This window comes from Mizuhopecten yessoensis, unplaced genomic scaffold (genome assembly GCF_002113885.1).
Source record: "Mizuhopecten yessoensis strain PY_sf001 unplaced genomic scaffold, ASM211388v2 scaffold7491, whole genome shotgun sequence".
NCBI classification, from domain to species: domain Eukaryota; kingdom Metazoa; phylum Mollusca; class Bivalvia; order Pectinida; family Pectinidae; genus Mizuhopecten; species Mizuhopecten yessoensis.
In genome coordinates, this window is record NW_018407074.1 from 342,880 (window position 1) to 363,877 (window position 20,998).

A 20,998-nucleotide genomic window follows, 5' to 3' on the forward strand; every position below is an offset into this window, starting at 1 on the left:
GATTCATAGGTGGATAGATACAAGCCTTAGTCAGGGACCTTTCACAGTTACCTCTCCTAGGTTTGCCATATATATTTGTATTATATCCCATTGGCAGTATACATATATACTATGTATGTGCTATATATCCAGAAATGCATGTAAAAAGAAAAATATATAACCACCTAAATATGATAATAAATCCACTGTTATATATCTTGAGAACAATATTCTTATATTCCTTTATATTGTCATTGTGTTGGTTATTGTTTGATTGCCTATAGCCTACTATTACAACCTCAATCTATACTGGTGTGTGAAGGGTACTTAGCCTGCAGTTATAAAAGTCGCACACCATATTCATTGTATATATCGATGGTATTACAAAAAGTTTTCTGAGCCAAAAAACCTGCAATGTCGGACGACATTTTAAGAGTGCATGCCTTGTTACTGGATTTAATTATAACCTTAAGGCTTTGGCTCACACTCCTAGTTATAACATGATCATTAGTAAATTATAAAACAGTCCAAACCTATGGAATCATGAAGCTTAGTAAAGTTAGGTTAAGTCCTAGCTGGCGTTGTGATTCTGTATACACTAAGATCATGTTTTGAAAGTCCATCAGTAATGTTAAATGCAATAATTTTGTGAGAGGATTTCTTGATTAACATTGCTTAGACTTGTAGTTATTAACTTGGGTTGTTGAATAAGTTTGCTGTAATATTGATCAATCTTGGAGTACGGCATATTTTCATTATTACAGAAGTGTTAAGTTAGACACATACCTGTTGTTTATACTAGTAGGTATTGGCATTTCCCCCGTTATACTACCCCAGTATATATAACCTGATAATATTTCCTACAGCGGATGGATGTGCCGGATATCGTACAGAGCTCACAGATGCGTGACGATCAGACTATAGACACAGGCACCATTGACAAGGAGATCGTAAGTGATCACTTTAAGTTTAAAATGAAATTAATTCGGAGGTTTTTTATTTACATATTTATCCAGCAATGAGCCCTTGCCTGCTGATAATCTCACCCATATCTGTTGTAGTTCAGAAAAAAAAATGACAATACATGCTATTTCATTGTCCTGTAATTAGCCCACCCCTTACTTTGAGTCGGGATTATGTGTGGGCCACCTAGGCTTAGATAAATATGCTAGTGTAAACTTAGTTCTGTGCTTGGCATGCAGTCTTTAGAATCCTGACAGATTGATGGTGTTTGGAACCAACATAAACGTACAAGCCATACCGGTGTAATCTAGAGCTCTTAAAGAAGCTCGATGATATTGAATTCATCTCATTTAAGTAAAAGTCATGGTTTCTGATCAACTACCTCAAGCTTGATAACACTTGGTACTACAGGTGCTTGTATTATTAGTATATCCTAACATGTACAGTAATGAACCGTATAATCAACAAACCAATCACTATGATGGCCACCATTACCACAAGCTGAGTGAGGAGAAGCTTGTTTAAGTTGTTATAACTCCCAAATCCTTTTAATTATTGGCTGTAATATATGTTTAGAATAAAAACGAAATGCTAATTTATAGCACCTATCTAGCCTGTCAATTTCCCTAATTCTGAAATTTCATATTATTGTCTGGGTTTAATATTTCTTAACTAAGATCATTTTTGTGAAATAATTGAGATGAATTTTGAATTATATCACAGAAACAATTTTATATTTTTTGAGAATTGACCGTTGTAATTTTATCTATTAGTTCGTCTCTACTAATGTCCTGTATGTGTTGCAGCTTTTCGTACCAGACAAGGTTCTGATCCCAGAACGGTATAATCCAGAATCCGATGAGGAGGACCTCACTGAGGAAGACCAGGCAAGGAGGCAAGAAAAGTCAGAGAAAATCAAGAAACTTCTTGCTCAGCAAAGGTAGGGCAGTGACTGTATCACAGTCTTAGACAGCAGATGTTTGTGAAGGTCACTAAATATTCCCAAAGGCCATACAATGCAATCCATTTTTATTTAGGAAATTGATATGTTTGCAATTTCTTGGTCAAAACTAGAACATACTTGCAATCTTAATTCATTATCTCAAACAATTTTTGACCAGAAACTACATTTTTGTATTACTAGCAGTTTTCAAATATCACTGTTCAGCTATGCATCAGTTGAAACAAAGAGGTTAGTGCCATCTATTGTTTATGAGGTTCTCACATATAGCTTAAAAAGTGAACATTGCTTGTAACAGGTGAAATAAAGTGAAAATGCTATTAACCAGATAAAATGCATTACCACTTAATTAACTCACTGATATTGTGCACTAGTTGTCTTGATATATGTTGACTACCTCTAGACCTCTTGTGTCATACATTAATTGTGTTTGAGGATGTCAATAAAGTGTGCTATCTGGTTACAGTATCCACTCCATCTCCCAGCCTGATGTCAGCCAGGTCGCGGGGGAGCTACATAAGAAGGTGGAGCAGGAGAAAGTGAAGCGTGCCGAGCTGCTACAGGTGGGACAAGAGCTGGCACGTCAGGTGACCCTCAAGACACGGCAAGCCGCAGGTAATGAAGCCTCCCCAGGTGTTCTCCTCACCCGTGTATACCAGTCACAAGCTGGCCAGCTCTATATCAAGCTTTGTACTCTTCACTATTATACTGTAATTAATTCATCTCTTTATGAGATGATGCATTTATTTGCACAGCATTTCTTTTAATGGATGCACTATTACAAAATTAAAGGAATATATTTGTAAAAAAATCAGTTAGATGTTGATACAGAGGATAGCACTACCATATATATAGCACTATAGTGCACACAGAGTACTAAACCAAAATGCCCTTGTCAACCCTATATGGGGACAGATTTGGGTCAAGCCTTGTATACCCAATTTTGAATCCTTTTCCTAATGGCTAGGCCCCTCAATGGGAAATTTCACCTTAAATAAGGAAATAAAACCAGTATGTCTGACTGTCTCAGGGATGAAGTCTGTCCATTTCTGTGTAAACCAATGTATATTATACATACAATCAAACCTGTATTAAGCGAACGACATCTGGAACTTTAAACAGTTGTCTCTTGAAACAGGTGGCTCTTAATAGAGGTGGTCTCGTAGGCACATTTGACAGTAGTAATTGCTTTGATTTGTATATTGCCCTGAAGATGCTGATTTTTATTACAGTATAGAAATATGAGACCTTTACTAATCATTTTAGTTACAATGTACTTGTGCATTAACTCTGAGAATATTTCGTGGACTAGTTGTATAAACGAAGGAGTTTGAATGATTAATGAAGGTTTAAAAAAAAAAAAATGCCTCAAAAAATGTGTATGTATATTTTGCCCAATTATATGCAAGTAACATTTGACTTCTCTTGCGATCTATATAAATGCCATTCTTAAGAAGGGTCACAGTGGCTTAGTGGTTAAGTCGTCTGTCCGTCTACAATCACAGGGTCATGGGTTCAAAGCCTACGTGGGGCAGTCGCTAGGTGCTTGCCGCAGATCGGTGGTTTTTCTCTGGGTACTCTGATTTGCCTCCCCCTGTCCTGGCCTTAAATGACCCTATAGCTGTTAATAGGATGTAAAGCACAGCCAAACCGAACCAAAACTTGGTTTAGAACAGTGACCTAAATATTGGAATATCAATAATCAGACACTTTAATTTTCAAAAGGGAAAAAATTCAATGTCTGATTTTAAAATTTTGATCCTGTTTCTTTTTTGTTTATTATATATATTACAGTAGAAAGGTTTGTGATATTCAGGAGTCTCTGGGTTGTTTTTCTATTTCCTTTTCACTCAAGTGTAAATGAAATTCTTTTATTTTGTTCATTTATATATCAATGGAAAACTACTGATGTCTGAACAGTTACGTTGTTAATTGTTGATAAACAGTTTTTGAAATATCAAAATTAATATGACTTAAATTGCTATTAAGTTTTGTTATAATTGATAATTTTTCACAATTTAATATCAAAGTTTGAATATAAATAACTGTCCATTTTCGGTAGATGTTGCTCCGGCCAAGCAAGTGTATGTATAGAGGGAGGTATGTGTTATCATATCACATATATAAACATTGTACAGCATTAATACTCATGTATCATTTAACACGCTGTGTATGTGATAGTGGGCTTTGTGTTACAGCGACACGACAAGTATCATCTATTTGAATTACAGAAAACATCTTGTTGACTTCGACTCTTTGGGGTACTCCCATAACATGAGAGGCGGGGAGACTGTCTATATCTCCATACCTACATACTGGTAGAGTGTCTATATCTCCACACCTACATAGTGGTAGACTGTCTATATCTCCACGCCTACATACTGGTAGACTGTCTATATCTCCATACCTACATACTGGTAGAGTGTCTATATCTCCATACCTACATACTTTGGGGGAGACTGTCTATATCGCCACACCTACATACTGGTAGACTGTCTATTTCTCCATACCTACATACTGGTAGACTGTCTATGTCTCCACACCTACATACTGGTAGACTGTCTATTTCTCCATACCTACATACTGGTAGACTGTCTATATCTCCATACCTACATACTTTGGGGTAGACTGTCTATATCTCCACACCTACATCCTTTGGGGTAGACTGTCTATATCTCCACACCTACAGACTGGTAGACTGTCTATATCTCCACACCTAAATACTTTGGGGTAGACTGTCTATATCTCCACACCTACAGACTGGTAGACTGTCTATATCTCCACACCTGCATACTGGTAGACTGTCTATATCTCCACCCCTACATACTTTGGGGTAGACTGTCTATATCTCCATACCTACGTACTGGTAGACTGTCTATATCTCCACACCTAAATACTTTGGGGTAGACTGTCTATATCTCCATAGCTACATACTGGTAGACTGTCTATATCTCCGCACCTGCATACTGGTAGACTGTCTATATCTCCACCCCTACATACTTTGGGGTAGACTGTCTATATCTCCACACCTACATGCTGGTAGACTGTCTATATCTCCACACCTACATACGGGTAGACTGTCTATATCTCCACACCTACAGACTGGTAGACTGTCTATATCTCCACACCTAAATACTTTGGGGTAGACTGTCTATATCTCCACACCTACAGACTGGTAGACTGTCTATATCTCCACACCTGCATACTGGTAGACTGTCTATATCTCCACCCCTACATACTTTGGGGTAGACTGTCTATATCTCCATAGCTACATACTGGTAGACTGTCTATATCTCCACCCCTACATACTTTGGGGTAGACTGTCTATATCTCCATAGCTACATACTGGTAGACTGTCTATATCTCCGCACCTGCATACTGGTAGACTGTCTATATCTCCACACATACATACTGGTAGACTGTCTATATCTCCATACCTACATACTGGTAGACTGTCTATGTCTCCACACCTACATACTGGTAGACTGTCCATATCTCCACACCTACATACTGGTAGACTATCTATATCTCCACACCTGCATACTGGTAGACTGTCTATATCTCCACACCTACATACTGGTTGACCCCTTTTCTCTGACCTCTCACCTCTGACCCGGGATTTCAGCTAAAACAAGTTGCCAACATATATAGTGAATGCAACAAAACTGCAGTAAATTTTCTAGATAATCCACAAGTCAACTTTACAAAAGTATCTTTGGAAAGAGCAGAAAAGCATTGTGTACTGAAGGATTACTTCAAATCAAAGCTTCACAGGAACCTTGTTCAATAAGTGATTGTTTCTGTGAATTGTTGTCAATTGTCAATTATGTTTTTGACTTGATCAAAACGACAATTTACTGACGTCATGTATCACAGAGATATGACGTCATGTTTCAGAATGGCAGCCGACAAGACACTGAACATTCTGAAATCAAACAGTAACTTTTTTTATGCCGAACAATCTCTTTTTTTATGCACTACCTAGTAAAGATTTAGTTCTCAGAGCAGAAGTCATTGAATGAGGTCATGTTTGACGTATGTTGTGCCTGAATAGGTCACATGTATACGGGATACTTGTGTCTATGTAGAGGTGGGAGAATACCCTGGTATACATATCTACTAAATTGGGGAAAGTTATTCTGCATGCTAGTCAGAAGAGAGATCATTGGTGCTTATAAAAGTGAAGCATACATTTCGACACTTGTTGCCATTAATTTGTAATGTTGAGTGTCATGTGTTAACAACAAGTTTGCATGTAAACTAACGTGAATGATAACAACTGACCTTAATGTGAATACAACATGACAATACGTACGGCTGAGTAATTTACACTCCCATTAACTACCATGGGGAGATCAGGTAACCTACCGCTGAGTGACGTATGTTGTGCCTGAATCGGTCACATGTATACGGGATACTTGTGTCTATGTAGAGGCGGGAGAATACCCTGGTATACATATCTACTAAATTGGGGAAAGTTATTCTGCATGCTAGTCAGAAGAGAGATCATTGGTGCTTATAAAAGTGAAGCATACATTTCGACACTTGTTGCCATTAATTTGTAATGTTGAGTGTCATGTGTTAACAACAAGTTTGCATGTAAACTAACGTGAATGATAACAACTGCCCTTAATGTGAATACAACATGACAATACGTCCGGCTGAGTAATTTACACTCCCATTAACTACCTTGGGGAGCTCAGGTAACCTACGGCTCACTTATTTACACTCCCATAAACTACCATGGGGAGATCAGGTACCCTACGGCTGACTTATTTACACTCCCCCTAACTACCACGGGGAGATCAGAGCATACATTTCGACACTTGTTGCCATTAATTTGTAATGTTGAGTGTCATGTGTTAACAACAAGTTTGCATGTAAACTAACGTGAATCACTACAACTGACCTTAATGTGAATATATCATCATAATACGTACGGCTGAGTAATTTGCACTCCCATTAACTACCATGGGGAGGTCAGGTAACCTACGGCTGAGTTATTACCCCCCCATTAACTACCACGGGGAGATCAGGGTACCTACGGCTGAGTTATTTACACTCCCCATAACTACCACGGGGAGATCAGATAACCTACCGCTGAGTTATTACACTCCCATTATACGTACGGCTGAGTAATTTACCCTCCCAATAACTCCCAGGGGGAGATCAGGTAACCTACCGCTCACTTATTTACACTCCCATTAACTACCACAGGGAGATCAGGTAACCTACGGCTCACTTATTTACACTCCCATAAACTACCATGGGGAGATCAGGGAACCTACGGCTGACTTATTTACACTCCTATTAACTACCACGGGGAGATCAGATAACCTACCGCTGAGTTATTACACTCCCATTTACTACCACGGCGAGATCAGGGAACCTACGGCTGACTTATTTACGCTCCCATTAACTACCATGGGGAGGTCAGGTAACCTACGGCTGAGTTGTTACACTCCCATTAACTACCATGGGGAGGTCAGGTAACCTACGGCTGACTTATTTACACTCCTATTAACTACCACGGGGAGATCAGGCAACCTACGGCTGTGTTATTACACTCCCATTAACTACCCCGGGGAGATCAGGGAACCTACGGCTGTGTTATTACACTCCCATTAACTACCATGGGGAGGTCAGGTAACCTACGGCTGACTTATTTACCCTCCCATTAACTACCACGGGGACATCAGGGAACCTATGGCTGAGTTATTACACTCCCATTAACTACCACGGGGAGATCAGGGAACCTAAGGCTGAGTTATTTACACTCCCAATAACTACCACGGGGAGATCAGGTAACCTACGGCTGAGTTATTACACTCCCATTAACTACCACGGGGAGATCAGGGAACCTAGTATTATAGGTGTAACTACCACGGGGAGATCAGGGAACCTAGTATTATAGGTGTAACTACCACGGGGAGATCAGGGAACCTAGTATTATAGGTGTAACTACCACGGGGAGATCAGGGAACCTAGTATTATAGGTGTAACTACCACGGGGAGATCAGGGAACCTAGTATTATAGGTGTCCTCCTCCTCTCGTGTCCCTTTGCTGTTCTGTTGTCATTCTGGTTACCATAGCACCCAAGTAACAATGCTTATAGAATGGATTTATACAGAAATGATTTGATGAGAATCAAAGGTGAAGGTTGCAATAGAAATGATTATCATACATTAGCTCAGTGTTACTGATTGGACAGTAACATCTGTCTAGATTTTTGAGGTTGTGCCTTAATTTAAAGATGTTTACATTTTAATGAGTAGAAAATAAAAATGATCTAAAAACAATGTAAATGTTATTCGTAATTCATAAATCTATTTACAGTTGAACTTCCCTAGTCCAGATATTAGTTCTGGTGTCCCACTTTCCAGCCAGTGCTAACATTTTTCTGTACATCATTTTCCAATTCAATGGCTCACATTCTAAACATTTTTTATAAAAATTATTCAAAACATTCGGAGATCAGTTTATAATTCAGTGTAATCAAATGTACGGCCGTGGTCACCAAGTTCAATATTTAGGAGATAAAGAAACTCACCTTTGTTGAAATAGATATTAAGGAAATCATATCTGTTCTTGTCATCTAGTTTTGATGATGAATCTTCTATGCATCTAAGTTTATATTATGTACAATGTATTATACTTTTACAGAAAATACAATTGTTATCGAGCAGTTGTTCATGGTTGGAATTAATACATAACATTTAAAAAGAACACCATGCCATTGAAGTGTTTGATGTGTATACACTTGTTTATTGTTACTGGCATGTTATGATTGATTAATCTGGTCTGGCATGGATTGTAAGTTTGTGTCACCTGAGATAGAAGCAGAATAAGTTCTATAAAACCTGCTTAATAACCATCACCTAAATGTTGAATAATTTGTATGTTTAAGATCCTATTTATTTGCCGGTTGAATATTAAAAATGGGGTATACATATCTGGTATCATTTTAAAACAAAAGTCAGTTATCTTTCTGTACACAGCCAAATGTAAAGAGAATGTTTTCTACCTAGTTTTTTGGATATGGTGTATGTGATTAGAGTTATATGAGGATTGGGATATCATAAAATGGAAATGCAGTGTTAAGTTTTACATGGTCCTTTCCTATTAATGCAATTTGCAAAAATATATGTGGGCAAAGGGAGGCAATCTGTTTAATTTTAAAAATCTGTCGGCAAGAACCAGGAAACACCCTTATTCCTGACCAGGGAACTAAACTTATATCCCAACACTAGTATCAACACGTCTGTAATAATGAGATGTGGGATCAAGTCAGTTACATGTATAGGCGTTTAGTATTTGGGATGCTTTATAAATCATTTTAGAAGGACTTTTTCTGTTGTAAGTCCATTGATACAATGATGTAATGGTATAAAGGATCTTTATCAGCTTGTTCCTGTGGTCCTTATGTGTGCTAAAGTTTGAAACTTTAAAGGATGTTAATACTATGTAGAAATGCTCCTTTACTGGAATTTTTTTAATTTTTTTCTGCAAATTTATACAATAAAAAATTGAATGTTTGTCAATGTTTTTTTCTCTCCAGCTCGATACAGCGTGAATTAAGATGAGGTAAATGGTTACAGGGAGTGTTGGGGTGTGGACCCAATCATTAACACATGTCATTTTCACTAAATCATACTTCATACTAAACCGTTACAGGGTGTACATCCGAGTCAGTCTCTGTCTGGGTACTAGCTGAATTCCTGTGGTCACCTACATTGTAGTGCTAGTGTGTTTTGGCTAGTACTAGTGTGTCATTTTTAATATGATGACAATTTATGATACACTGGCCAAGGTGTAAATTACAGTGATATTGCATAGTTAAATAAATATGTTTATAGAGACAATAAATATATTTTATTTTAAACATATTTTTTTACAGAATACGTGTGATTGCGACTGATTCAAAATTTTGTAAAAATGTTTTTGTATGAAATTACAATATAGTTTTTGCATAATTAACTACAATTATTTTTATTAAAAGAATAAGCTAAATTGTATTCGAAGAAAGAGATTTATTGTAGTTCCTTGTTTATTTTTTTTATAAAAGAGTAGAAAAGCATATTTAATATGGACTATAACTACAATTTATTCGTCTAAAAATTATGTTTACTGGTAACTCAAGTTTTTGGCAAATTTTACTGCAAGGAATTTGGTTGGTGAAAAAATAGATTTAATACGTAGCTACAGTAGTTAGTACTAAGTTTTCTTGGTCAGTTATTATTCATTCGTTTCAAGATTTGCTAACTGAAGTTTTCATTTAATAGATTTGTTTTCTTTCAATTAATTTTGATTTTATCATCTAGATCATTTCTATTCATTCAATTGATTTTTTCTAACATAATTTCAATTTCCAATTTATATCTGACATATCATCTAGTTGATAAGTTGTTTTTACACAATTTTCATAAATATAATTAGCTTGTAACATTCCATTTAGTAAGTAGATTTTTATGTTTCCATGTTATCAGACTTATTTTTAATATGCAGTACATAAAATGTTGTGTTGCACTTTGAAGTCCAAGGAATTTTTTTGATTATTTTTAAATCAAGTGAATAATGTGCTGATTTTTTAAACAGTTACAATGGAGAAAAAACTGTCTAGACTTTATTGATGCCATTAACAAATTATGTCTTGGTCATAAGTTTGACTTCCTTCTGTACTAAATATCCCAACCCTCGCCGGACTGTTTCCTTGGTAACATCATCCTCAACCAACTGTTATTGTTACCCGGACAAAAGAAAATGGCTGTTTTATTTACGGAGATAGAATATGTTCATTTGTTAACTTATTGACATGTTGGTGATGGAAAGGTTGATTAACATTCTGATGCTCCTGATGATAACTGGGTAAAGTTGGAAACAGTTGTGTGGTACCTCACAGCACGTTGGTTCTCGGAGGGAAAATATGTGATCAATGTCAATGCCATGCATGATGATATGTACCAAGGTCTGAACTTTTACACTTACAGGTTTTGAGTTTGAAATAATTTGTTTACAATTGTAACCAGTATTAGGTGTATTGAATAAATACTGATTAGAAAAGTAAATATCCAAAGTGAAACATTTCAACTGACAGGCAAGGCTCAAAATATTATCAGCATGAAATAATGTTAAAACAGTAATATTTTACTGAAAGATTATAACTCAACAGCCTTTGGAGGAATTAGTGCTAGTCAGGTGCACTAGGTTGATGGATTGATCATGATAGGCTAGAACAGCCTTTCATTAGGTATTTTATATCAATAAATATTTACTTTCATCAAGTAATTTCTGATGATGTGTTCACTTTTTGGTTCACTTACCTTCAGCTTTATACATGTATGTTTATACTTTATTCAAGGGTTACGTGGAAGTTGGAATTGCCTGCATTAGAAAACTTAAAAGGATGTATCTTTTATCAAATATTAACTTGAATATAAACATATTTCTAATAAATTTTAGTCAAAATGTGGGTATTTAAAAACTAAAATATAATTATAACCACAAAATTGATTGTACTTTCTTTATGTTACAGCCGAGAGAAGGAAAACCTGGTCTGGATCACCGGCCAAGTCCCCGAGGGAGCGGGAAATGGAATACAATTTTCTAAATGGACATGACAGCGAAGTGCTAGGTCAAACACGGGATGACTTATATGGACAGGCTCCTCTCCGCATGCAAGAAAAACTCTTTATCTGATTGGTTAAAAGTTTTATCAAACCGAACCTTCTGATTAATTGACCCAGAAGGATTCTTCTTCTTATTGGTCAAAAAAGGACTGTTTTCTTGCCAAATTTCTCGTTCTTAATGGATCATATTTGATGGATCACCAAGCAGCTGTCTGATAAATGATTGTAGCCATGCGTACAGAAGACATCAAAAGTTGTCACATCAACAGAGGACAGCGAGTGTGACGGGGTGAATATCTGGAGAAACAACCTCTACAATGTGATTGGCTACAAAGTGTTAAAGTCACGATGTGATTGGCTTTATCTGAGGCAAGAGCCGCATTGTAATGATTTCCCCAGGTTCAGCAGTGCTGACGTTGTCAATCGCAAAAGGATAAAAAAGAATGCCAAACATTTTCCAAAAATTGGTTTTAATAATAAAAGTTCACCTAGGTATTGATAAGATACAGGTGAGCAAATTTAATGGCGAAAAATTGAAGGATTATTTTGTTTAGTTTGGGGGGGGGTGGAGTCAGCTATTTAATGTATGTTATCTACCTGAGGGAAAATATTGGGAGGACTGCACTCTCATTTTGGAATGTACATTCTCTACTAGAAGGGCTTCAAAACATTGATTTACATACGTGTATATTGTGTTAAACTGAAACAATGATACACCTTACCTTATAATTATGTACGTTCAATTTAAAAGTTTTAACATGTTAAAATAGCGTTGTGTTATGAAGAATCTCGTTAGCCATTGCTGAAGGCAAAATTTTTTTGGTCTTATACTGACTGAAGGCAAAATTTACATTTAAATGAAAGCTACGCAATCATAATTTTTCATAGGTCCCCTTCATGCTTTTTACTTGGCTACAGAAGTTCAATATGTTGGGATATTAATGTGTAATCGATATATTTTCGTTTTTGAATTTCTGTGACCGTGAGGTGTAGAGATCAGGATGAAAGTATGCAGTGTTGCCATCAGAGGGGCTCTGTCTGTTGGGTAGGCTTGTCAATGAAAGGACAACTTGCAATGAGAGAGAGAGAGGGGTGGGGGGGGGGGGGGGGGGTGGCAGCTCCTGTTATGTATCAATACAAGGTGCTGGTTGGTCAGTGTTTACATGAGAGGGGCGCTGTCTGTTGGTCAGAGTGTTGACAAGAGAGGGGCCTGTCTGTTGGTCGGTCTTGACAAGAGAGGGGCCTGTCTGTTTGTCAGAGTGTTGACAAGAGAGGTGCCCTGTCTGTTGGTCAGAGTGTTAACATGAGAGGGGCCCTGTCTGTTGGTCAAAGTGTTGACATGAGAGGGGCCCTGTTTGTTGGTCAGAGTGTCGACAAGAGAGAGGGCCTGTCTGTTGGCCAGAGTTTTGACAAGAGAGGGGCCCTGTCTGTTGGGCAGAGTGTTGACAAGAGAGGGGCCTGTCTGGTTGTCCAAGTGTTGACATGAGAGGGGCCCTGTTTGTTGGTCAGAGTGTCGACAAGAGGGGGGCCCTGTCTGTTGGTCAGAGGGTTGACAAGATAGGGGGCCTGTCATTTGGTCAGAGTGTTGACAAGCGAGGGGCATGTCTGTTGGTCAGTGTTGACAAGAGAGGGGCCTGTCTGTTGGTCAGAGTGTTGACAAGAGAGGGGCCTGTCTGTTGGTCAGTCTTGACAAGAGAGGGGCCTGTCTGTTTGTCCAAGTGTTGACATGAGAGGGGCCCTGTCTGTTGGTCAGAGTGTTGACAAGATAGGGGGCCTGTCATTTGGTCAGAGTGTTGACAAGAGAGGGGCATGTCTGTTGGTCAGTGTTGACAAGAGAGGGGCCTGTCTGTTGGTCAGTGTTAACAAGAGAGGGGCCTGTCTGTTTGTCAGAGTGTTGACATGAGAGGGGCCCTGTCTGTTGGTCAGTGTTGACAAGAGAGGGGGCCTGTCTGTTGGTCAGATTGTTGACATTAGAGGGGCCCTGTCTGTTGGTCAGAGTGTTGACATGAGAGGGGCCCTCTCTGTTGGTCAGAGTGTCGACAAGAGAGAGGGCCTGGCTGTTGGTCAGAGTGTTGACAAGAGAGGAGGCCTGTCTGTTGGTCAGAGTGTTGCCAAGAGAGGGGCCTGTCTGTTGGTCAGAGTGTTGACAAGAGAGGGGCCTGTCTGTTGGTCAGATTGTTGACATTAGAGGGGGCCTGTTTGTTGGTCAGAGTGTTGACAAGAGAGGGGCCCTGTCTGTTGGTCAGAGAGTCGACAAGAGAGAGGGCCTGTCTGTTGGTCAGAGTGTTGACATGATAGGGGCCCTGTCTGTTGGTCAGAGTGTCGACAAGAGAGAGGGCCTGGCTGTTGGTCAGAGTGTTGACAAGAGAGGGGCCCTGTCTGTTGGTCAGAGTGTTGACATGAGAGGGGCCCTGTTTGTTGGTCAGGATCTTCTATGTAAGATCATGTCCAGTATTATTTCTCCAAGGGATATATCTTGCGATTATGTCTCTATGTACTTCCATAAATCAGTAAGTGTGTGAAAGTAAGCTGTAAGGACTATATCTAATACTGTACACTAAACCTGTGATATTTTCTATTGTTGATATTGTTTAAGATATTAATAAAGATTGTTTTGTATGATTTTATGTTGCTAAGATTTATGGAGTTATTTTTATGAACATATTTTAAAAGGATTTAATATTTTGTCAAATGTAGACAAACACTTTGAATTTCATCAACATATCCGTTGAAGTGGCCTGTTGACTAAAATATTGATCGTATATAGATTAATCATGGTGATTGTAATTAATGAAAATGGATCTTTTTGACAATATAGCTATTGAATGTGTATATAGAAATTTCACTGTTTTATCGTTAAGAAATGTTTACTTTTGACGAAACTGATATTCATAACAGGCATGGAATCAATGTTCCAATAAGGCGTTCCCTATATATTACTAGTACTTTTTGGGGATTCTTGTGAATATTGAGTGCATATGTTCATACCACAAATTTAAGATATGAAAATGGCATGTTATTAGAGACACCTACGGGACATTTTGGGCTTTTGTACTTAAAGGTAGACATGCAGCTATAAGTAGTAACGGTATTAACTTGGGAAAAGTAATTAAGCTAATTTTTTGTGGCAGAATCCAGTTGACAGTTGAAATTATTAGACCAACTCTATCCTGTAGATTTAAGTTATCAGGGGACTTACCTTCGGTTATTGTTTATAAGAAGAGGCGAATGGCCAGTTAATAGAATAGCTGATGGTAAAAATTACCAGGAAATTCATTGTTATTCTGTAGAGGTCAGCGTTATTGACCATTCATAGAACAGCTCAGGATAAACATTACAAGATGGCTTGTTATACTGTAGAGGGCAGCGTTATTGACCGTTCTCATAGAACAGCTCAGGATAAACATTACAGCATGGCTCGTTATACTGTGGAGGTGAATGGCCAGTTATTGTTAGAATACGGTGTAGAACATATGGCTGAAAGCATCAGGCAACTCTTTTTTTTATTTCTATATGTTTTATGTTAATGTGACGTTACTAAATTATTATCTAATTGATGTTTATATCATAATTTGTTTCTGTTTGATACCGATGATGCCTTGATAAAGCGTCCAATGAAATCACATCAATGTTAGGATAGTGAAAAATAGGTGTTTTATCTATTCAGGTTTCCTGAACTGATGCAGATCTTTTTGATATATCTTGCTGAAAAATATGAAGATCACATCTATATTATGCGGGTATTTTTTTTCCAATGAAAAAAAAACATTCTAAATTCATGCTTTTAAATGCATCATATGAACAATTCTTGACTGGGATAGTGAATAGTTGAACTAGAAATGATCAAATGCTCCTATGAGAAATGTTTTCATAGCAGACTGTATTGTGTTTACTAATATTTCACCATTTTATATTTGAACATATCATTTAGAACTACTAGATGCATTATCTATACAGCTGTATCGCATTGTACATATACCATACAGATTTTTTTACAATATTTTTGTATACATCACTCATACATTGTAATTAACATATCAATATATTATATAGGACCAATGTATAAACAAACTGGGTCAAGAATCCAGGGAAATCCAGCCACCTAGGGTGGGTACAGGCAATAAACAATGATAAAACAGACTCAGTGTTGTGTTGTTTTGGTTTTCTACCGACGAATTCTGGAAAACTTCAGGATTGTTGCTAAACAATGATAAAACAGACTCAGTGTTGTGTTGTTTTGGTTTTCTACCAATGTTTTCTGGAAAACTTCAGGATTGTATGTTGTTTGTCTAGCTGTACGTTTGTTTTTCCTTTTGACCTTTTGAATAGATCGACTTTGTCATACAGAGGACAGCAGTGGCTGAAGAGGAAGGAGAGCATGGTTTTAGAGATAACATTCCCCGGCTCTAAAAAGGGATTATGCCTGTAATTTGTGATGTTAACTACGGAACAAGAGTGAATTGTTACCATAGAACAACTTATATTATGACACCCGTGAGAGAAAAGGTGGAATCTATACCATGGGAAGAAAATCCCCAAGGAAATGGATGTTTGGGCTTACCTTGTCAATTGGATATTTAACAATTTGGTAGAACTATATCCATGTTCAATTCATAGCCAGGAAAACGACAAAAGAAATATTGGATGAACAAGACTGCGGTATATTCAAATCTACAGAAGAAAACATAGTAAAACTAGGTGGAAATTAGGAAAGTATGTACTACAACTACAGCACGCCAAATACGACCAATAATGAATATGAACAAAAATGATCGGCAGTGAACTAAAGACAGCCCAAAAACGTTCTGAAATATGTTCACTCAAAAGGAAAGGTGTGTAGTGACAGTGACTTTGAAGTGCCCTAACCAAACACTACAGATCTACTCTGTTAAAATCTCTGATATTCCAATTGGACTGCTAATCTCTATGTTCATATATATAAAACTGGCTTATTGGTTCAGCCTACCCTACATTGTATCTACCTAACTGAATATATTATATCTTAAATTTATATGCAGTATATGTTTGAAATGGATATCTTTCTATATGGAAAGGGCTTTTATAGGCAATGCCTGTGGCCAATCCCATTGTTAATTGAAACAATAAAATATTTTTGAAATGAAAAGGAAAGGTTGGGAATATAGAACACCTATAGAAGATGAAAATGGTATGAAAGCATCCAGGATTCTTCGAGGGTATCTTCACGAAAAAAAGAAAACGAGGATCACATCTCAAGGACTGAAATAGTACCCATAGAACACCACGTGTTTAACAAATTACAGGAAAGGAAACAATACAAATATTAAAGTTAGGGAACAATACAAATTGCTAAAATTAGGGGACAATACAAATACTAAAATTAGGGAACAATTGGCACGACAAGTAATAAATTGGATCAATAAGGAGGGATTAATACACTTGGAAACAGCTTACTATGTGAAGAACATTTCTACTTTCTACCAGAAAAATAAATAAAATTATATAAAGCTGCAGGAGGGTTCGGAGGACACTACATCATAACTAGAGGGACTAATGTCGATATGATATAATTGGATCTTCAAAAGACGTTTGACATCAGACCTTTAGACGAACAAGAAATAGGAAATCGAGAAAAAAACCGATTTAGTATTACTAAAGGAGAAAAAGCAGTGTGTAGTAACGAGCTCGAGGGGACATCAGTGGTCAAACGTTAAAATGGAGTCCATAATAGAAACGGCAGTGAAAATTTAAGTCGTTGTCAGCGACCTGCCACAAGCATCCAAAACCAAACTGCAGACAACACAAGCATACATATTGTCAACAACGGTGAATCGGACGTAAACATAGCGAGGCTTTGCGAGACTTTGGCCAGAACAACAGCAATTATAGACAAGCCCCATGTTAACAAAGGATATTCAACAGATGGAAAACCTACGTAAAGGGGATACCAATTAGTATCCAAACGTTATACAGAATAAGTGGGGAAAGTCGGCATACCAACACTTCAATACCGGCGAAAGCGATCCGAGGAAATCCATGTGTACTTCATATTAAACGGAGTGGCAATAGAGTGTAATACATACTCGTCATTCATGCCAATAGAGTGTAATGCATACTCGTATTTCATGGCAATAGAGTGTAATACATACTCGTTATTCATGGCAATAGAGATAGAGTGTATTACTCGTTATCATGGCAATAGAGCGTTAAACAAACTCGTTATTCATGGCAATAGAGTGTAATACATACTCGTTATTCATGACAATAGAGTGTAATACATACTCGTTATTCATGGCAATAGAGTGTTGTACATACTCGTTACTCATGGCAATAGAGTGTTGTACATACTCGTTAATCATGGCAATAGAGTGTTGTACGTACTCGTTATTTATGGCAATAGAGTGTAAAACATACTTGTTATTCATGGCAATAAAGTGTTGTACATACTCGTTATTCAATATGACAAGGGACAACATTTTACAGAAATCTCATACAAATCTAAATTGCAGAAATTAACAACCGCAATGACATAGAACAGCAACTAGAACAGTCTCCACCAGGACTTTGCAGATACCCTTTACACTGAATACATTTGAACTCACTGGGGAAATCGTGATATATAAGTCCATCGGAACTGTTTTAGTGTGTAATGCACAAGTCTACCAAACTCACGGAACGGAGTATAATTATACACCTTAATTGTGCATGTTTTAGAACACTGGACCCTTCGTTCCACTGACGAGTCCCAAATGTGAAATGTTGTGTTTAGCTTTCTGATTCGCAATTCTTAAAAAATAATTAATGAAGTCTTATGGACAAGTACTGACTAGGCTGACATGATAGCCCGTTACATATCAAGATATCGGTGGATTATGAACTCAAGGAGGTAAAAAAACGGAAATAGATGTTTAGAACAGACCGATGATCATGGATATCAAAAATGGCAGACAAGTTTTTTTTAATTTTTAATCCAAAAAAACACACAATTACTACAAATTATATATACGACAAAATCACAACCCGAAATCAAAATGGAACGATAATAATGAAGAAACCCATAGAATAAAATGCTGAACAATGAAATCCACAACGAACCAGAGACGAACGGGGGCTACAAAAGGGTAAGTAATTCTCGCACAAAACGCGGTGTTTTGCCATGATATTCTCCGACGTGGAACGTATGTCAGTATCCAACGATCTTAGATAAATTGAACGTGTTTTAAAAGTTTATGGTTGGAGAATGTAATCAGACGTCTACTTCAAATGCTGCCGGGAAGGCTGATTATGTTACTACTGAGGAAAAGAGAGTTAACGATAGTGTCATTAAAATGGCAGCTTTTTCGTAGTGTTAGATGATAATGTGATCGATAGTATTGTTCTTAAGGACCTTCCTACCGTCCCGCTGTCAAAACTCTAACTAGCAATGTTTTACTGACCTAATTACTTTCTTGTATGAATATAAATCAAGAGCAGTGTTCGGAGAGTTAAATGCAACGAGGCCAACCTGGATTCGAACCCTGGACTCACGGTCACTTACGGTCACTCACGGTCACTCACGGTCACTTACGGCCATTCACGGTTACTTACGGTCACTTATGGTCACTCCCGGTCACTTACGGTCACTCTAACTAACGGAGATACTTGATCAGTGCTTGTTCCCTGGTCGAGTCCCACAAACTACGGTAGAAATACGAAGTGCTTGCAATGAGTTTCTGAAGGTAAATGTAACTATATGAAGTTGAAGAAGACATGTCTGTGGCATCTTAAATCTCAAGTTACTGAGGAAAAATCACGTGAAAGTAATTATTGAGATACTTGTTATTTAAGGACAAGCATGATAAATCACTGTATGATGTGAATGTGAAATGGTTTTCTTCAAACACGAATAGATTTTTGTAAAAAAAAAAAAAATCCATCAGAATGCATTAAAAGAATGACTGGAAGCGGTGCAAATATGATACCCAAAAAAAGATGTCACGTGCGAGAAAATCAAGCAATAAACTACAAATTTCTTTCAACAGGAAAACTTTAAATAATTCTACATATCAGTTGTATTTGCAATTATAATACATATCTTACATAATTGTTGCAATTATAATACACAGGAATTAGTTGCCGATTCAAAGAAAATACCAACTAATAATCACTTTATGAGAAAGCTTTACAACAACTGAACAGGTCGCTTAACAGCCATTTATTCATCTTTTTTTTATTAATACATAATGAATACACACAAACATGAATTTAGAACTTAAAGTCGATAAAAAGGAGGAAACAAAGGAATCACTCAAACTAAATGAAAGCCACCCGGTAATTTCTGTGTAAGGAGTAACTAGAGAGTACGGATGGGCGTGTGTAAGGAGTAACTAGAGAGTACGGCTGTGTGTGTATAAGGAGTAGCTAGAGAGTACGGATGGGTGTGTGTAAGGAGTAACTAGAGAGTACGAATGGGTGTGTGTAAGGAGTAACTAGAGAGTACGGATGTGTGTGTGTGTAAGGAGTAACTAGAGAGTACGGATGGGCGTGTGTAAGGAGTAACTAGAGAGTACGGATGGGTGTGTGTAAGGAGTAGCTAGAGAGTACGGATGGGTGTGTGTAAGGATTAACTAGATAGTACGGATGGGTGTGTGTAAGGAGTAACTAGAGAGTACGGATGGGTGTGTATAAGGAGTAACTAGAGAGTACGGATGGGGATGTGTAATGAGTAACTAGAGAGTACGGATGGGTGTGTGTAATGAGTAACTAGAGAGGACGGATGGGTGTGTGTGTAAGGAGTAACTAGAGAGTACGGATGGGTGTGTGTGAGGAGTAACTAGAGAGTACGGCTGGGGGGTCAGATTACAATTAATCTAAAATAAAGCATTACTGTATATACATACAATGTGCCGGTTTGTCGGTATATCGTTCTCGTTAGCATTAAATGTTCGGCCAAATCAAACATTCAGTACCTCTAACCTGAAAAACGTAATTTTACGTATAACAAAGAGCTCAGTATTGAGAATAATAAATTGAAACAGTGAAAACGCATCCGTTCCCTCTGTACAGCTCAGTATAGAGGGTACGGAATGTAATTGTACGTACACCTCACAGCTCAGTATAGAGGGTACGGAATGTATGTTTACGTATACCTCACAGCTCAGTCTAGAGGGTACGGAATGTAATTGTACGTACACCTAACAGCTCAGTATAGAGGGTACGGAATGTATGTTTACGTATACCTCACAGCTCAGTATAGAGGGTACGGAATGTACCTAACAGCTCAGTATAGAGGGTACGGAATGTACCTTTACGTACACCTAACAGCTCAGTCTAGAGGGTACGGAATGTATGTTTACGTACACCTTACAGCTCAGTATAGAGGGTACGGAATGTAACTTTACGTACACCTAACAGCTCAGTATAGAGGGTACGGAATGTATGTTTACGTACACCTCACAGCTCAGTATAGAGGGTACGGAATGTAACTTTACGTACACCTAACAGCTCAGT

At 37.7% G+C, this 20,998-nt stretch overlaps 1 protein-coding gene across 11 annotated transcripts in view; it reads left to right on the forward strand.

Annotated features, from left to right (window-relative positions):
- Nucleotides 1-12,621, forward strand: part of LOC110453702 — an 82,090-nt gene extending 69,469 nt beyond the window's left edge. For 7 of the 11 annotated variants that reach the window (XM_021502770.1, XM_021502778.1, XM_021502771.1 and 4 more), the window contains 4 exons: nt 846-929; nt 1,749-1,882; nt 2,370-2,518; nt 11,437-12,621. In XM_021502770.1, the coding sequence (XP_021358445.1) occupies nt 846-929; nt 1,749-1,882; nt 2,370-2,518; nt 11,437-11,600 (531 nt within the window). In that variant the 3' untranslated portion in view covers nt 11,601-12,621. Of the gene's footprint in view, nt 1-845; nt 930-1,748; nt 1,883-2,369; nt 2,519-3,965; nt 4,004-9,462; nt 9,489-11,436 lie in introns of all 11 variants that reach the window. The other 4 variants (XM_021502773.1, XM_021502775.1, XM_021502776.1 and 1 more) reach the window with 4 other exon arrangements.
- The last annotated feature ends 8,377 nt before the right edge of the window (nt 12,622-20,998 follow it).